The 19,144-nt window shown below is 37.1% G+C and overlaps 1 protein-coding gene across 1 annotated transcript in view; it reads left to right on the plus strand.

Annotated features, from left to right (window-relative positions):
- IL15 (interleukin 15) overlaps positions 1–18,446 on the plus strand; it is a 36,781-nt gene extending 18,335 nt beyond the window's left edge. Inside the window, 5 exon segments of the mRNA XM_018074081.1 lie at positions 14,937–15,040; positions 15,454–15,535; positions 15,992–16,033; positions 17,568–17,711; positions 18,241–18,446. Of these exon segments, the coding sequence (XP_017929570.1) occupies positions 14,937–15,040; positions 15,454–15,535; positions 15,992–16,033; positions 17,568–17,711; positions 18,241–18,354 (486 nt within the window). The 3' untranslated portion in view covers positions 18,355–18,446.
- The last annotated feature ends 698 nt before the right edge of the window (positions 18,447–19,144 follow it).

A 19,144-nucleotide genomic window follows, 5' to 3' on the forward strand; every position in this document is an offset into this window, starting at 1 on the left:
TTTCTGTAATAATTGATGTGCATTTCATTTTGCATCATGATACTAATGCAAAGGAGAGACAATAAAACAATATGTCAGCATTAAGGTCTGGAATCATATGAATCAGCCACAATATTTCTCATTCCATCGGTTGTTAATGTGCAGGTAAAATTGTCTACTTGGCTTGGGAGGCACACTGTTGCATTTTAGATTGAAGTTTCTGTCTTCCTGTCCTTCTAACTGGAACAGAGTTAATTTTCTTCCTTGTGTCTGGTACAGTGCTGTGTTTTGGACTTAAGATGAGAATAAGGTTGGGTTTTAGTTGTTGCTAAAAGAGTATGAGGCCATTTTATTCTGAGATTGGCCATTTGAGCTACCAGTCTTTAAAAAAAAAATCCTCAAAGTACTTAATAAATTAGAACTAAATTTTTGTTTAGTCTGAAGAAAACAATTAATTCAACCAGCAGCAAGGTCAAACTCCAGTAGCTCCCCTCTCAGAGGCAAAAGACCATAGATGTCATTGAAAGTCTTCCTTCTTTTTTATATCCTTTTCCATTTTAAGAAGAGTCCACATGATGGTACTACAAGAGATTAAGCTATCATATGCAGTTGCATGGGTATTATGAGGCAAATAGCTCCCTCAGAATGTTGAAGACTCTTCTCTAGAAGTCTAGGGACTAGGCAAAGGTCTTTAAAAAAAAAAAAAAGACATTTTGGTTTGTTTTAGAAAGGGGAATGGTACTCCCAGAAGCCTCTTCTGGTCTGTGACATTAATAATATGATGCTGCTCAATCAACCAATGCACTGTCTCAAGACCATGGAAACCTGGCTTAGGTGTCACTGAAATTCTAAATGCAAAGTATTTGGTTTAGTAGCCAGTCTCTCAAGAACAATTACACTGCGTGAGCCCAGAGGAGAAACTAATTTAACTTCTAAGCAGAAGGATGGTTGTTTACCTGAAAATATACCCTGGCATTCAGGAGCATGGGCAAAAACCCAGTTGAAAATTCTGTTATAGGGACATATTCTTACCATTTGCATTCTTTCTAGGCAATCAGAACACACAAAGTCTAGCTCTCATTTCTAGCATTTAAATTTAAGTTTTCTCATGTTCTGCTTTTGAAATAATTCCTTCTTTTTTTTAGTCTTTCCTTTTTTCTTTTTTTTCTTTTTTTTTTTAAGGACAAAACCTCCACTCATCTCCTGCCCTCATATAACTATCTCTCAGATTCATAAGATTTTATGGTTGCCTGTAGATTATTTTGCATAATTTAAATGATATATGAATATTTCAGATTTCATTTTAAACTGTGTGCAATTTCAGGATACACAGGTCATAGCGAGGACAAAGTAGTTTTCTAGTAGTTTTCATCCAACTAAAGATGAATGACTTATAATGACAATAATGCAATTTATGTGCTAGGCATATGTGACAATTTTTAACAAGAAACCAATAGATAATTTGACTACCACTCTCAGCAAGATAAACAGAAGTTCCATGATCAAAGAATATTTGAATCTTGTTTTGTGTGAGTTAAATATGACTAGCTAAACTATTTCTGACACAGAAGAAAAAAAGGAGCATTCTAAAAGTAATAGGTAATTCTTTTTGCTCAGTATCCCTTAGATTTTCTGAAGGAGCATCCTTGGGAAAAACATGCTAGGCATTTGAGTAGTAGAAACACCTCATTCTTACTGAAACCAATAGAATAAACCGGTATTTTTCTTCCCTTCAGCTGATCACAAACTGGGGTCTATGGGATGCAATTTTCCTGTGTGCTCTGAAGAATTCCATACATTCCTGCTTTGGTCTAAAAAGGAATTTTGAAAGTATGTTACGTTGTTCCAGGCATTTAGAACTAGTAAATGACAGAGCTCTTCCATGCTTTTTTAAATTCATAGTTTACAAGTAAGAGAGAAGAAAGTTTGTTTTCTTTTTCTCAGCTAGCTGGCTCAGTTTTGAAATAGCTATTGCAAATGATCAAAATGTTTTCCCAGTGCCTGGTGAACTGAAACAAAAATAAATAGATCAAAACCAGAAAGACATAAAAGACTTTTTTTCATGAAAAGGGTAAATGCCAGCATTTGCTACATTGTAATGTCTGAAAATAACACATATGTGTATTCAAGATAGTGACATTGTGGCTTTTAGAAAACTCAAGCTGACCTAAAAAAAGAAAGGTATGTTCCCTTAGGTTATACAGGTTTGTAAAAGCAGTGCTCTTCAGAAAATTACATTATGAAGAGGCCTAATTAATGTAATATTTTCCATTTTTAAATTACTTTCTGTCATATTTTACATTTAGAACTCAACAGTGCCTGTCAAAAATTGAAATGTATTTATATAGAAGAAACTTTTACATAAAATTCTAAAAAATTGATTAAAAAGCGAATATTTATCTATGCTGATAAACAGTGAGGGAAGAGAGGATAAAGAAGTTCTAAACTTGAAAACACTAGCCCCAAACCTGACAAGCCTTGTATGAATTCTTTGCTGGAAGACAGGGGAGGAATCAATATGCTCTTCCCTTGGCATTTACAACCGGTCACAGAGGTCCTAGAGGACTTTTGCTTGCAGTCTGTGCTGGTATTCCTAAATTTTGTCTGCTCTTCTAGTTCCTATCAGGGACACATACCTAGTTTTTAACCTCTAAGAACTACAACTAAAAGGTATATACTACAGGTTAGTGAGAAGTCATTGTACGTGACATCGTTCTTCCAACAGGATTTTCTGCAGGCCTTTGAGTGCGCAGAACCTGGGTAAAGAAGCTTTAATATAAAACAGGTCGTCAACAAGATGACTGCTGCATGGCCACTCTGAGGTAAAACTGTTGCTGGCTGCCAGTACAGGTGTAAGATAAAGATCAGTAGTGTCATAGAAAACCCAGTGGGAAAGGAGCAGACACAGCAACTTGCAGGCTCAACGTCCAAGTACGAAGCAAATGAGAGCGTTAGGGTAGAAAAGTGTAAAATTCTTCAGCGTACACCTTTCTGCCTTACTCTCTGCTATGCTGATTATCCAGTTTGCATGTCCTGTGGAAAGGGCTCAAGGAACAGTGGTGAAAGAACCTATTGTGCTACCTTAATCCTCAGAATCAGTGTTTGCACTGGTGCCAACTCTGGTTTTAGTTTGAGAGTTGGGGTAGTCTATGAAAGTAGCAAGAGTGTGCTGGTGTGTTCACTCTGACCTGAGACAGGTGTAACACAACCTCATTTTGTTCTGGTTTTGTTCCCTTTGTGGAAATAGGCAACCAATGCTATCAGTTCAGTGTAAAAAGAAAAACAACCAAACCTGAAGAGGAATGCTCACACGGACAGGAGCAGCTGATTCCTTGGCCTCTCGAGGTCCCACACTGAAATGTCCAGGGATTTATCATTAGTAGCATGTCATAGAAAATGTAGTCATAAAGTATAAAGCTAAGTCTTAACATCTTCAAACGTATAGTCAGGGAAGTTTCAGAAGTCAGGTGGCAGCTTGGGATTCATCTATGATAGTTCCTGTGACTTTTCCTTACTGCTTTCATTTCAGTTGTGTTCTGCCATGTGTCTCTATGTGCATGATGCCTGTTTTGGCTTTCAGACCAAAAGGTGCCAGGCTGTATGTGAACGGCCGTGTATTTTTGGTGACTTCTAAATTTGTTTCTAACTTTACTGACCATGTGGACCTTACATGGCATTTGGGTGAATATCTGCCAAAACCAGTTTTTGTTCTTTGAAAGACAGCACAGTTAAGCAGTTTGCAACGTTGTGCTTCCATCCAGGACAAATAGGTACCTTCCTCTGGTGGCAGGCAAGGAGTAAGCTAATGGGAGAGCAAGGAAAAGCTTATATAGGCAGTAGGATTGTATGCCTTCAGCAAACTGAGTAGTGTTCAGGCAAACAATATAACATGTAGCTTTTAATATCAGCAATTTTTTTATTCTTAAAGAAAGACCATGGCTGTGAGGCAGATAAAACACTGTATGTGCCCTTGTTTATAATGACAAGACTGATTTCTAGCTTTACCATTCAAATGTGACAAAAATCTTGCTTGAAAAAAAATACTATGGGGAAATCTGATCTTTATCTTATCATCCTCTTATGCCTTATCACAACGTGGATGTGGCAGTTACCTGTAGCTGAATCAGGCATTTATTTCACTGGGAGCTCCTGAAAGCAGTCTGATTTGAAAATGAGACTACATTTTTTTTTTTATTATTGATGTTGATCTGAAGATATGCACTTCCCAATTTGTAAGAAGTATGAATTTTTCTGGCAGACTACATTATCTCCCCAAACGTTTCCTTTACTTATCAAGACCAATCATAATTCTGTAAATGATATTTATACACATATATACACATTCAATAGAATTGATTGGCTTTTTGCAATGTGGTCATGGATTAATATTACAATACGTATTTCACCTCTTACAATTTATCTTGCTTCTTGTATGAGCATATCAGAATCATTTGTAATCTCTTGATTACTGTCAATGCAGTGAGTTGCTATTGACTTGACAACTTGTGTGTTAAATAAATAAAGTAAGCAATCCTACAGTGCTAACTCTTTTAGCCAAGAGCTTCCTCCATTTCAATTAAATTGGTCTACACAGCTTTATAATATAAAGGCACCCAGGGAATCATTTACTCTTTGCAGTACTGCCAATTATTTTAAGATACAGCTACTTTTAACATCCCTGTGAAGTATTTTTTCAATCTTTTTTAAAAATACTTTTATCTAAATGAATGTTCTCACTCATAGAGTCGTCTTACTCCTTCTGAAAGAAAATTTAAAGGTTTCTGGATGAGTGCTGTGCTGCACTGTTAGGAACTGTGACTACCACTTATGCTTTTTTGACTGCATTAATTCTCGTTATTTTAAAAACACACAACCTCTTCCATTCCTCTGTTCAATTTGGGTTTGGCTGCCAAGAAATGAAGGAAAACCATCATCCATATGAATAGATAGAAGAAACCACGAAGAATGACAAATACTGTATTGCACTTAGCACTTGCTCACATATAGAAAAGAAGTGGTTCAGTGTGCACTCTCACAATGGCTACATTTCACAAAAACACATTCAAAATTTACATGAAAGGGGGAGGTTTCTGTAGCACACACACTAGAGCTTTTCCAGTAATCACTTCTCCTGTATCCAAAGACAAGAGACTAAGAACGGTTGCTGCTGCTTTAAGTCCTACTGCACCGTTATTTATAAGTGATTTAGAGTAACATAAAGCAGAAATAATGTCTTTTCCAGGTTTTTTGCCTTTTTTATACATATCCTATATGAAATAAATCTACAGGAGAGATATTTTGTTCTTCTTTCTTAGAATCCTGATTCTGTTTTTTTTCTGCCCATTGGTCTGTTTACAACAGCTTGTGTGCTGCTTTCCTCAGTTGGTCAATAAATCTGTTTTTCCCTGGTTAACATTTTGGTCAAATCCTCGACAATTTTGGAAATCAAAATAAGTTTATTGGTTTAAGTAAAGCTATGGCAATTGACACATATTAGGATTTCATTCTGCTCTTTAAATAGGATTAAAAGCATGAGAAAAATTACAGTGTTTCAGACTGCATTCTGCCCCTTTACTTCAGGGTCCAGTAAATTCCAGTAAACGTATGGTTGTTAGAGAGGGTCATGGATCATAGTTTTCCTTTTTTAAAAAAGCTCTGAAAATACTGCCTTACTTTACCATTTTGAGAACTGCACTGTCTATTTTTAGTCTTCCATTAAAAGTGTGTTACAGATCTCTATTAGCATATGGTATCATCCATAGTCTTTAAGCTGAGTATTTTCCTAAGGCTGAGATATTATTTGTCCAGCAGTTGCTCCTGTGACAACTATTTTTGTCATCTCACAATTTCCAACTTTTATGCATCAGTATGACAATATTTTGCAGTTTAAGTTTCCATGTTTGATACTGTTTTAAATGTTAACATCCTACTACTAAAGGCACAGAAATTGTGTTTTCGTTCCCTGCTGGATATTTGTTGCTATGATAAAAATACCACAAATAATATTTACAGGGAGTGCCTTACAGCATATATATATACACATAGGTTGGGCCACATTTTGTAGAACAAACTTCAGCACTGACTAATTCTGGCCCTATTTTGTGTGTCTTATTAATGTCCTTTACATTTAGAAGCTCCTGTTATTCCTACTGCTTATTTATCTGGTAGAGTTTATTCCAAAGGCATTTTAACTAATTTTTGCATGTTGCATCCTGAGGGGGGGTGCTTGGGGATAAATGGTCAAATCTAACCATCTGTGTCCTACAAGTGAGTTTTTTGCTATATACTTGTTCTTTACCAATGTATTACAAATACTATGCATTTGAGTTAAATTAATTTTGCCACTAGCAAAACTTAGGGCTTCTATATGTCAAGTTAATCTAGCATTAATATCATGTATCCTTGCATTAGGACAACATTAAGTTGATCTTTCACAATTTAAGGAGTGACTGATACTTTGAAATGACTGACATTACGTGGAAGGATGTAAAGAGAAAGAAGTTTTCTTTCCTGGCTGGATTTTGCCATCTGGGAAATATTGCCTAAGAGAGATCCTGAACTGACAGGCAAGGGGTAAGCAACATGTTTGATGTCTTGGTCTCTCAATCATACAAACAGGGACCTGGCATCCGTATTTCAAGGAGAGCTATTGATGAAAGAGGCCTGTGGTCATGGGGTGTTGTTTTATTTCTCTGAGACTGTGACTTTCAAATTAGTAAAAGCAGACAGACTAAAAGGAAGGCTCTTAATTAGTAATGTTCATACTTATATTCAGCTAGTAATATTTAACCCTAAGTATTGCAGCACTTCTGTTGGGTTTCACTACTAGTGACTGTAAGTTCCTTTGGAAAGGTATAAAATCTTTCTTTGCTCCAGGGACAAACTTCCTCTCAGGTCTATAGCAGAGTGTAGGACACATCTTCGTAAGGCCCAGGGCCTGCAAAAAAACCCAAACAAAAAAACCCCAAAACAAACAAACAAAACCAAAAAAACCCCACAAACCACACACACATGCGCATAAAAAAAAAAAAAAACACAAAAAAGGTCAAAGGAAATATTTACCTTCTTACATTTCAAATTCTGATGTTTAAGGTATTGAGTGGAATAGCAACGACTTTGTGACCTTCTGGCAAAATTTTCAAACAGGTATTGCAAACTTTACTCTGGCATAAATGCCAATTAGCAAGAGCAGACAGGAGAAGAAGTCCTACCGGAGAACTGTCAGAGCAAACCAACAAGTACTTAAGCAAACCAAGAACATATGTGATTAAACTGAGAGAGTTTCTTGCCATGCTGATTACTGAGAACACACTTTTGAAGGTCAACACCACTCTAATACAAGCAGAATAAGCTTTTTAGGATAGTACTCCACAAGAGAGTCGCCACTGTACAGTAAAAACAAGGAAAGCTGTATTTCTTGGGGGGAGGGAAGTAATCAAATAGGAATCATACTTAAAGAATGCCCAGTTTTAATGCTGCAAAAAATCTTTAGCCAGCCCAACTCCATCTAATTACAAAACTTCTAAGAAAGCACTCTAGTTTTATGAAATAAAAGCTTGAAGACATAACAGCCTAAGGCGTGGTTTGGCTCTCATCCAGACAAGCATTCAGCCATGTGATTCAGCTTAACACCTAGGAATTCCACTGGCTTCCTTTCTGGAGCAGTAAGTAGTACAAGCTGGACAGAAAGCCCACTCTTTGCCTTCAAACCTTGAGGAGGAGGGCTGCTGGTAACCCTGGTGGAGCTTGAGAGTTGATTTCCTAGGCTTCTATGCAAAGATTGGTGGGGAGGGAGAAGAGGAACTACAATGGCTGTGGAATCATAATGGATTCAGGCACCATGATAGCAAAGAAACAAGTTTTTAATAGTTGTGGCATCAAATGGTATTCATAAGTTACCAGAGATGTAAAATATGTTTCTTTGATAGACAGGTCTAGTCTCTAGAAATTGGTAAATAATTTAAGGCCCTGGTACTAGATCCCTTCATAAGTTAATATTACTAATATTACTTTTTTCTATTGATATAAAAAATTCCGTATATGCAAATGAAATTACTCTCAAAGTGTGTCTAGAGGGCTGTACCTAGGTACCTTTAGGGGCTGTACCTCTGTACCTGCTACAGAGTCTCTTATTGTCTCAGAGTACATTAATGTGGTTTTCTCTCTTTTTCTCTGAATTCTATCTGATGTGAATAATTACATTCTGACACTAATTTATATTCAGGTTTTTTTTTCCCTTTGGTTGTTTTCTTTAAACAGACTAGAGGAACTTAGGAATGACAGAGCAGAGAGATCCTTCAGTGAGTATGCTCCTTTGACTTTCAGTGTTTTCCAGCATTTACTCCATGACAAGGCAATAAGAATATGTCTTTCCTCTAAAACTTACTTGTGATCCATGAAAATTTGATTTCAAAATTACTTATTTAAGGCCTTAATATGGAAACATCTATCTAGTTCGGAAGTACTGCTTTCTTTATGGGCTCCATTCCTCTTTTAGTCACTTCCATTAGTTTATGAAATCTTTACTTTCCATGACTTCTCTCCTGAAAAAAAAAATCTGTTTTTTTAAAAAAGGATGAAGTTCTTTTGTTACAAGACTAGGCTACAAATGGGAAAAACATCTGATTTTCTCCCCAGTCTTATAGATTCTGACATTAAAAGTGTTGTCTTTGCTTCTGAGTGTAAAGAGCTCCAATATCATGCAGAATACACAACCCTAAATAGATGCAGCACTCTAGTAGTGCAGCTACTTGGCACTTTGTCCCCTTGAAGGGAATTGCACTAGAACAAGAGGACAGAACATTTAATCAGGGGAGCCAACAGAGAACAGCAGAACAAGAGTCACAGGATGAGATTTTGTTGGGGGAGGAGGCAGAGTTCTCTAAGGAGGCTATAATTATTGTGGCAAAGGAGACACTGAAGAAGAATTGCAGAAACAAGGCAAATAGAAGAGTGTAAAACTCAGCTCTGTGTGATGTAGACAGTATTTGAATATGAATTTTAAAAAGCCTACTTTATTCCTGAGGTGTTGCTCAATAAAATGTTCAAGGACTTGAGAGAGCTGGAGGTGACAGTATGATTTTAGAGGGACATTTGCAGCAGTAACAGAGAAAAGAAGATTTACAGTACTTTGTTGCTCAAGAAGCCAAAGTGCTGAGGACACATATTTGTAGAACAGAGTGGAAGAAGAGACTGACTAAAATAGGATAAATAATGTACAAGAAGTCTATTGCGTGACAGAATGAAGATGAGAAATGGGAAAATAGGTTGTTACAAGAGAGAGCAGCCTGAGCAGGGTGATTTGCTTTCAGGAGCAAGGAATGTGAGGACTAGTGACTCCTGTCAGCATCATTTCTAGCCAGAAAGCCCAGAGACAAAGGGAAAAAGGGCTGATCAAGAAAAAGAGCTTTGTGCTACAGGTCAAGAAGTTAGGGAAAATTTGAACATAACCAAAAAGTAAGAAGTTTAGACTTCAGGGTTTTGGGGTTGTTTTTTTGAGGGTGAGAGTTTTCTGCAAACAGCAAAAAATTCTTAGGACATTCCAGGATTCTGAAAGAAGAGGACATAAAATTCTTGCATAAAATTCATATTGAAGTATGAGCCACTGCTGTGATACAATCAAGAAGAAAACACTGGCAGTAGGCATTTCCCTATTTCCAATAGAAGCTGAAAATATTATCACTAGTTTCTAAATGATTCGTAAGATCCGAGTATGTTGTATGCTTCTGGTCACTTGTTTTCAAGAACAGTGAAGCAGATGAGGAATAAAGATATAAATAAAGAATAAAAAAATAATAAAAAAATAATAGTGGACTTTTGCCAAGAATACCAACTTGCACAGTCAGGAAATAAACTTGCTTGCTTATGAATATCACATCTCAAGGATTCACTGAGAAATTTATAAGCAAATATTAACAAAGAAGTTTAGACAAATAGTATATAGGCAAAGCCATGTAACTTTAGCTTGATATGTAGCTTAAATACTGTAAAGAGTTATGAATATTTGTTTCTGTGACAGCCAAACCAGCAAAATCATTGACTGTTTCAGACTTGTTAAAGAAAATTTTTGTCATTATAAGTTTGCTTCTTTAAAAAGAAAACAGTACTGCTGTATCTTAGATATCACTCAGTGGTAACTGCTCTTAAAATGCTTAATTTAAATTTCATTATTAAAAAACGGCATTCCTTTTACAAAGCTTATTGTGTATATCATTGATTTTTGGAAAGCATATATTCACTTACAAAGGTTTTAATCCTCAACTTAAAGTAGGAGTTTAATAGGATACGAGCTACAAATAGAACCATTTACCTACATAAATATGAGCTGCTCCCTTGTCCAACGGTCACAGGGTATCAGAGACATAACGAAGACAGAGAGGAATTGGTTAATGATTAAACAGCGTAAGACATTAAAAACAGACACTGTCCAAAGAAAATTTTTGCATTATAGCACTGTGTGTTCAAGGCAGGAGAATAATTTGTCGGAGCTTCCAAATGAGCTAACAGTGCTTCTGCTGTTGAATAATAATTCAGATGAAATAATTAAGAAATTCAAGTGGAAAATGGCCCTGAATTGAAAAGAATGTGTTGGGTGATCTTGTTGACATCAAGAACCTCTTTCTCTATGAACAAATGGAGTACCCTTTGGAGTATGCATGTAGTATATTTTTCACATATTTTACTATCAGTACAAGCTTTCTGTTACTTCTGAAAACTAAGTACTTATTTTACATTAGCAATTGTTATTTTATTACAGTAAAACAGTTATCTCACATATTTAAGAAAACCAAAGATGCAGATAAAGACATTGATCATTAAGAACAGTGTTCCAGTGTCATCACTGCGAACAATTATTAAAAATAGGAAACAAATGACAAACTAATGATAACTCTGGCCCATTATTCAGTAGGTATAATAATATATTATTTTCCTCACCTTGAACACTTTGTTCTCCAGCATAAATTGGAACTTCCTCTCGAATCGCCTTTTTAAAAAGGCCCCATAACACTAATTATAAATCAGGAAGCTGGTACATGCTTATGGACTCATCATAAGTCTTTCATATTTTAATTTGTTGTCACCTGATCTCATTTGATAAAAACTGGCTTGTGGAATGATAAAAATGTTTAACTATTGTAAAATATTTCTAATATACTTTAAATAATTTTGATAAAACATGAGATTAAAATACGTGTTCTTCATCTGTATCCACCAAACAGATTTAAAATTTCTTTAAATTTACTTGGAATTTCCCCATAAGGCTACTTTTGATCTTCAATGAAATAATAATAATAAAAACCAAACAAAACTCCCAATAAAAATAAGATATTTTCTAGGGATTGACATACTGAATCAAAGAAGTTGGTATGCATATTTAACAAAAACAAACAAAGAAAACCCCAAAACTAAAAGAAATAACATGAGAATTTGAGACCAAACAATGTTAACTGTGAAAATGTTAACTGTCATACTATAACAAAGTGATTTAGCTCTTTTGATTAGAGCCAAGCAGTCTTTTCCATTGCATTCCTGTGTATATATACTTAATATTTTGGGTTTAATACTTACATATCTTCAATTTCTTTTTGTTGTGGAAACAGTGACAGATCGAGCCTTGCTTCGTGGCCTACTTTGGCTGCTAATAACACAGCACCCTCCATACTGAAATTGTTCAGAAGACGGATGAGACGCTATTTGCTCTGTCCAGACAGAAATTTAGATTATCAGAGAATCATTCATTTACATAGTTCTTATTTAACAGATTTTGGACAAACAAAGGGGATAAAAGGGTCTGACACTGTTTTCCGCTCCCGGATGTAGATATTTATGTATGATTAGGTTATTATGTTATTTCAGCTATATCTTTGGGGTTTGGAAACAAAATAATTGCAAAGTATTTAAAGAATTCTCCACTTAAGAGAGCAGCAAATATTTGTTACAAATACTCTTCAGAAGTCCCCTGTGACATATATAATTATCATGCCCCTGGCTTTGCTTTATTAAGGTGGCTTTCAGCAAGTTAGCTGGAATCCTGACAGTTTATGGATTGATCTCCCATTTGGAAATTTTTACCACTGCACAGTGCTAGCGCTTGTTTTGTTATGTTCTCTGGTCTATTTTTAAATATTTACTTGCAAGTTTGTAAATAAATCACTGCTAAAGAAACATCATTTGTTAATGACATTAAAAGTATTGCATGTATGATAAGAAATACAACCTTGGATCAAAAGCACTGTACTGCTGCAGATAATTAACCTAGGTCTTTGAAGGAACTGTATCAGCTTAAATCAAAGGGCTTGTGACTTTGTTACAAAGGTTACCAGGCTCACAACTCCTCCTTATTTCCAGTTGCCAGACTCCCCTGACAAAATTCTTAAATGCATCACTACCCAGTAGAAAATTACCCTGGGAATATGTTTTTGCAGGTATTGGGGTTCATCAGGTCACTTTTTAAACATCACTTCCTAAGGACACAGGAGCAGGCAATTCCCAAATGTCACAAGTCAAGTAAATGAGGTAGAAGGCTGTCTTGGCTGAACAGAGATCTTCTCGTGGAAGTAAGATGATAAAGGAAGGCATATGCCCAGAGGAAGCCAGGTTAGGTGGCATGGGAATAATTCAGAGATGTTGCTTGCCACTGTAGGGAGAAAATTTGTTTGGCCGAAGCTCAACTTGGAGTTGAAGCTGCCAGAAATGGGGGGGACAATAAGAAAAGTTTTTTCAAATATATTAATGGCAGTATAGCAATAACATCAGCCCATTGCAGGATGAGGATGGTCCCCTCACAAATAGGGACAGAGAGAAGGCAGAGGTGTTTAACGCTTTCTTTGCCTCTGTATGGATGACAGACCAAGGGGGTCTCAGTGCCCTGAGCTGGAGGACCACGACTGCAAGAATGATCAACTCCCAGCTGACTCTGAAACTGTGTGTGATCTACTGCTCCAGTAGGATCCCTACAAATCTATGACCAGACAGGATTCATCTGAGAACCCTCAAAGAGCTACTGATGTCATCGCAAAGCCTCTCTTGATTTTTCAAGTGGTCTTGGGAATCTGGAGAGGTCCTGGCTGACTGGAAGCTGGCAATTTTCAAGACAGGCAAGAAGAAGGACCCCAGAAACTACAGGCCTGTCAGTCTCACTTCAGTGTCTGGGAAAATCATGGAAAAGATTGTTCTGGGGAGTATTAAAAAACACCTGGAGGACAATGCAGCCATCAGTCACAGTCAGCATGGCTTCGTGAGGGGAAAGTCCTGCTTATCATACCTGATTTCCTTCTATGACAGGATAATCCACCTAGCTGATCTAGGAAAGCCAGTAGATATAATCTTTTCAGACTTCAGCAAAGGTTTTGATACTGTCTTGCACAGTATCCTTCTGGACAAAATGCCCAGCACACAGCTGGATAACCATGTTATGCAATGGGTGAGCAGCTGGCTCACAGACTGGGCACAAAGAGTTACATTAAAAGGAGTAACATCAGACTGGTGACCTGTCACTAGTGGGGTTCCGCAGGGCTCCATCCTCAGCCCAGTTCCCTTCAGCATATCCATTAATGACCTGGGTGCAGGACTCAAAGGAATATTAAGTAAGTTTGTCAGCAACACTGAGTTGGGAGGAGCTGTTGACTCCCTTGAGGGCAGAGGTCCTGCAGAGAGACCCTGATAAATTAGGGGACTGGGCAATCACCAACCATATGAAGTTCAACAAGGGAAAGTGCCGGATTCTGCACCTGGGATGGGGCAACCCTGGATGTACAGACAGACTGGGGAATGAGAGGCTGGAAAGCAGTGCCACAGAAAGGGACCTGGGGGTCCTGGTCGATGGCAAGTTGAATGTGAGTCAGCAGTGCCCTGGCAGCCAGGAGGGCCAACTGTGTCCTGGGGGGCATCAGGCAAAGCATCACCAGCCTGTCAGGGAGGGGATCGTCCCTGCACTGGGGTGGCCTCACCTTGAATATTGTGGCAGTTTTGGGTGCCACAATATAAAAAAGATATTAAACCATTAGAGAGTGTCCAAAGGAGGGCAATGAAGATGGTGAAGGGCCTGGAGGGAAGCCGTATGAGGAGCAGCTGAGGGCACTTGGTCTGTTCAGCCTGGAGAAGAGGAGACTGAGGGAGGGACCTCATTGTGGTCTTCAACTTCCTCATGAGAGGAAGAGGAGGGGCAGACACTGATCACTTCTGTGACCAGAGAAAGGACTCAAGGAAGCAACATGAAGCTGGTCAGGGGAGGTTTAGGCTGGATATCAGGAAAAAGTTTTTCACCCAGAGGACTGGAAAAGCTCCCCAGGGCAGTGGTCACAGCACCAAGCCTGACAGAGTTCAAGAAACATTTGGACAATACTCTCAGTCACATGGTGTGGCTCTTGGGTGTCCTGCACAGGGCCAGGAGCCAGACTTGATGATCCTGATGGGTCCCTTCTAACTCAAAATATTTTGTGATTCTATGATTAGTCAGACATACACTATGTAAAGAACTATATACTCTAAATACTATGTTTAACATTTATACACATAACTATAGCATCTGATGCATTCAATGCAGAGTTTCATATATATGCAATCACAATATTGTAGTTAATGTTCTAGTTGTAGTAACTAACTGAATTTGGGTGACAAAAGGTAGCCAGGGGAAAGATCATAAACAAAAAAGAAGTTCTTTAATATGGTCTCTGCATTAAATTGCAGCTTGCAATATGAACAGATAAATAAATAGGGAGCCCAGGATGAGTTCAGGTGTTCACAGTGTGCCTTCAGCATCTGATTTCCTACCAACTGTTCTGTAAAGTGATTATATACTTCTGCAAGATACAAATCAGTTGGTCTTTCCAGCTACACACAACAGGTAGTCCTGCCTTGATTGGATGTCTTGGCAAATTGGTTAATTAAGTCAGTACTACAGCAAAATTCTGTGCAATCAGATTGTGACAAGGTATCACCTTGGTTGTGTCTTTCAGAAAATACACCTGAAAAGTATTTGTCTGCAGTATCAGCTGTGTCTTCTTCTGAACAGCCATTTCTTTTGCCTTTTAAAGAATGGGATGGGACTAATCATCTTATGGTAACTACAAAGTCAATGTTAATTAGACAGTATATGCATATTTTTACTATTACAGCTGTTACTTGTCTCCAGTTACTTTAGAGAGTGGATTTGGAATTCTATTTGTATACTTTAAAAGAATTTTAGGTATGTTACATTAAGTAATTGAGCCTTTCCCTTGCATCAAGTTCTATAAGTCTGGCCTTTAAAAAAAAAAAAAACAAATTGACTGTTTATACAGTATGTGACAGTTTTATGTATCTATATGATTTCATGATTTGTCAAATATGCGTGCCCCACACATTTATCATATATATATATATACATGTAAACAATGTGTCTATAGTATCTTATAATTTCTAACTCTTTTTTTCAGCATAAAACTTGTATATACCTGCTGTTTAGCCTAATGATCACTTTTTCTTCTGTTCTAGTGCTTATGTGCCAAAGACAGAAGCAGGTCATTGCAAGTGGGCAGAAGTTCTGAAAGACTTGGAGAAGATCAAGACATCCAAAGTAAGTTCATAAAAAGGTCAGCATTTCATATAGTCATAGGTGAAGACAGTTAAATATGTAGCACTGTACTCAGCTAGGAAGAGTCAGTGAGAGGAAGCAGGGAAAGGGATGGTGTTTGTATGATGCTGTTTCATGGGTGGAAACAGAGGGTTAAAGGGAATTGGAATTCACCAAATACTGCAGAACTCTAGAATTAAATATCATTTTCTCCAGCACTTTTCCTAAGAAAAGGGACAGTGGGCTTGAGAGTTAGCCCCTTCAGACAAAGTATTGTGGGACTCTGTTCTGAGAGTCTCCCTCACAGTGAAGCCCATTCTGCAGGTTATTGGCTGACTTTAAGACCTGGTTAGATTTGGCCTTTGAACTTGGTAGCTAATCCATGTATTGAAGAGTAAGCTTTATTATTTCTAAATCTGTTAGCTAATGCTCCTAATTCCAACTCTTGTTTTCTTTTAGGACATTGATGTCAGTTTATATACTGCAAACACAGATGAGGATGTAAGTAAACTCTGAATTTGATCACAACTGGTCTAATATGGTGGCTCCATTTCTTTGCTAGCAATTTTCTCCTAAAGCAGTCTTGGTCTAATTTGACAAAAGTTTCTAAAATCAAATAATTCACCTTAGAATAAACAGTTCTGATAATTAAATGACTTATATTAATTATGTAAGCAGGTATTGATTATTTTTATTGAATCACCTGCTATTAAAATTCAATAATTGAAAGGCCATGTTGGATGGGGCTTTGACAAACCTAGTCTACAAGAAGGAACCTCTGTGCATAGCAGTGGGGTTGGAACTAGAGCATCTTTAAGGTCTCTTCCACCCCATATCATTCAGTGATTCTCTGATCCAAAACTATTTTCTCCAAGCAAACATTGCTAAAATAATATTGGTATTCATTTGCAATTTAAAGGAAGGGGAAAAAATGACCCATAAAAGTGCAGTATCCATAAATTCATAGCTGAAGAGAGTTTTTCATAATCTATTGCTGTGGAGTTCAGTCTGTGCTCCATGGGACACATGAATCCCAAGAAAATGAAGCCAACTAATCCTCCACTCCTAGCAGTCACCTTTGGCATAGCCCTGGAGGAATTGTCTGGATTCATTGCTGTGGTAGTAGCCTGCTCCTGAGACATTGCTTTCCCGACAGCATAAACATTCACACGCAGACTGTCACAAACCCAGACAATCCAGATATCCTAGACAAGATTTTTTTTCCATAATGAGGGAGGATATCCTAGAAATGGTGGACTGACTACCTCAGCACAGAACAGTGTCAGAGTGCTTGCAGAGTGCAGCAATACCAATGTCTTCAGTGGAACTGGCAAACCAGACAAAGCACAGAACCTGATGTGTCTGTACATGACATGGAAAAAGCTCACAAAACACACATGTCCACACCTGCACACACATTCTCTTAACTGAAGCAAGCTAGAGAGGTTAATTCATTAAAATGGCTGATTTAATACCTAGTAATGTCAGGAAGATTTTCTTACACTGGGACAGTATGATGTGGAAGTCAGACAAACAACCTGGGACTTATTCTTGGCTTTATTGTTGACTTGATGGAAAAATTAGTAGCTCTGCCTCTTTTTCTTTAATTCGTTAAATACAGGTAATATCTGGTTCCTCTTCTCCCCTACCCATTCTGAATTCAGATCTCTGAATGAAAGTGTTAAAATTTTTAAGAATAATACTAATTTAATTCCACTATGTTTAATTATATCCCAAATTTCTATCCTAATTAATTATTTTCCTATATCATTCCTTAAAACACTACATTTCACTAATCTATGCAAACTGGCTGGCCTTTTTGTGTTTAGGTCTCACAGCCCATCTCTGCTGATATTTAAAAGTATTTGAATAATAAGAAAAGATGTCTAGTAAGTAAAACTCAGCCACTTCCAGGCTGATTGTGTCTTAAATGGTATCTTACTTATATCATAAATTATATCATAAATTATGTCCTACATTCATTTATTCCTTTTTATTCGTAAAACTATTACAACTGCTTTTTTTTTTTTTTCAGGAAGAATGCCAAGAACCTGTAATGAGATGCTTTTTCTTAGAGACAGAAGTGATTATTCAAGAATGTCGTATCAAAAATTGTAGCGAAACACAGGATGTAGTGAACATATGGAAAAATGGAAATGCAAGCTTAGAAAATAAAAAGGTAAGTAGCACCAAGAGTCTGTGGGAAAAAGGTAAATGAAAAATGTTTCTTCAGTAGCAGAAATACCTTTTCTGTTTTATAAAATGTGAGACGGTGCAGATGAAAACAAATGAGATCCAGCAGCCTGTATAGGTAACAATGAAAAAGCTGAGTTCAGTGGTTTTTTAGAAAAAAACTTTCAGGATTCCCATCAAAGCAAATACTTTTGTGCATGCATAAACATGTCAGGACGTCTGAATGTATAATTAACAGTTTGTAACTTCAGTTCCTAAAGTCAGGTATGGTTAGACACATGTAGAGAAGTGTCCTAATTTTCAAAGGAACCATTTGCATCTCTCACTGATGTATCGTTGAAAGCTGATCCTATTCAGAAAGTAAGCCAAGAACTGCACAGACCATAAGTACCACCAATGTTTTCTGTAGCCACTATCTGCATTGGAATTATCCATATAAACAGGACAAACAACTTAATTCTCTATCAGAACCAATAGATCAGTATCCTGCTTTACTATTGCATTTTGTCTTTCAGTTGAATTCCACAACATCAGCAAAATGCAAAGAATGTGAAGAATATGAAGAAAAAAGTTTTACAGAATTTATACAGAGTTTTGAAAAGGTTATACAGAGGGACTGCAAACACTGACCAAAAGACACAAGTTGGGAAACAAGATTCTTCCATGAACATTGTCAGAGAAATTAGATTATCACCAACAATAAACTGGAAAAAGAACATAATTTACAATACTCATGGCTATCTCTTAATATATTTATTTCTACTGTGGTTTTCAGGTAAACCCAGTTACTTGTTCTACCAAAGAATTCAAAGTCAAAAATTAGAATATTTATTTTTTCCTTGCCTTTTCTCCCTTTGGTACAATGGTAGTATAAGGGTATTAAAAATTTTCTTCAGTCTTCTTACAGAAGCTAAAGCTGGTGCTTGGTTCCTCTGTCCAAGGACAACATGTTTTTTTACTTCATTTATTACCTCTGACACTGACACTACTGGGGTCATTATGGTAATGACTACAGTTCCTTTAGCAAATACCAAAGATTTCAATCTAAATTTCAACCAAAACAGTGTTAATTTCATTCTCTAAATCATGGAGCTGACCAACTGTCTTACATACTTAGAAAAAAATACTAAATTCTAGGTGGTAGAAATCTTTCCTATTGTAGCAGAGTTTGTAGCTTTGATTTTCTTGTGGGAAAGAACTTTGAAGACAGGAATCACTTTTGACCAGTTGGAAATCACGATAACTGTATTTCTAAGATTCAAGGCAGTCACCTGTCCTCTGGTACTTCTGAAATGTTGCAGAGCCTTCTTTCAGCTCTTTCTAAACTAACTGCTTTCTTCATGATTCATATCCGTGTTGTACCAACTGCTATCCATAATAAGTAATTCTTTCCCGCAGGCACCTCCATTTCTCTGTCTT

This window comes from Manacus vitellinus, unplaced genomic scaffold (genome assembly GCF_001715985.3).
Source record: "Manacus vitellinus isolate BGI_N305 unplaced genomic scaffold, ASM171598v3 scaffold_0_pilon, whole genome shotgun sequence".
Classification (NCBI taxonomy): Eukaryota; Metazoa; Chordata; class Aves; order Passeriformes; family Pipridae; genus Manacus; species Manacus vitellinus.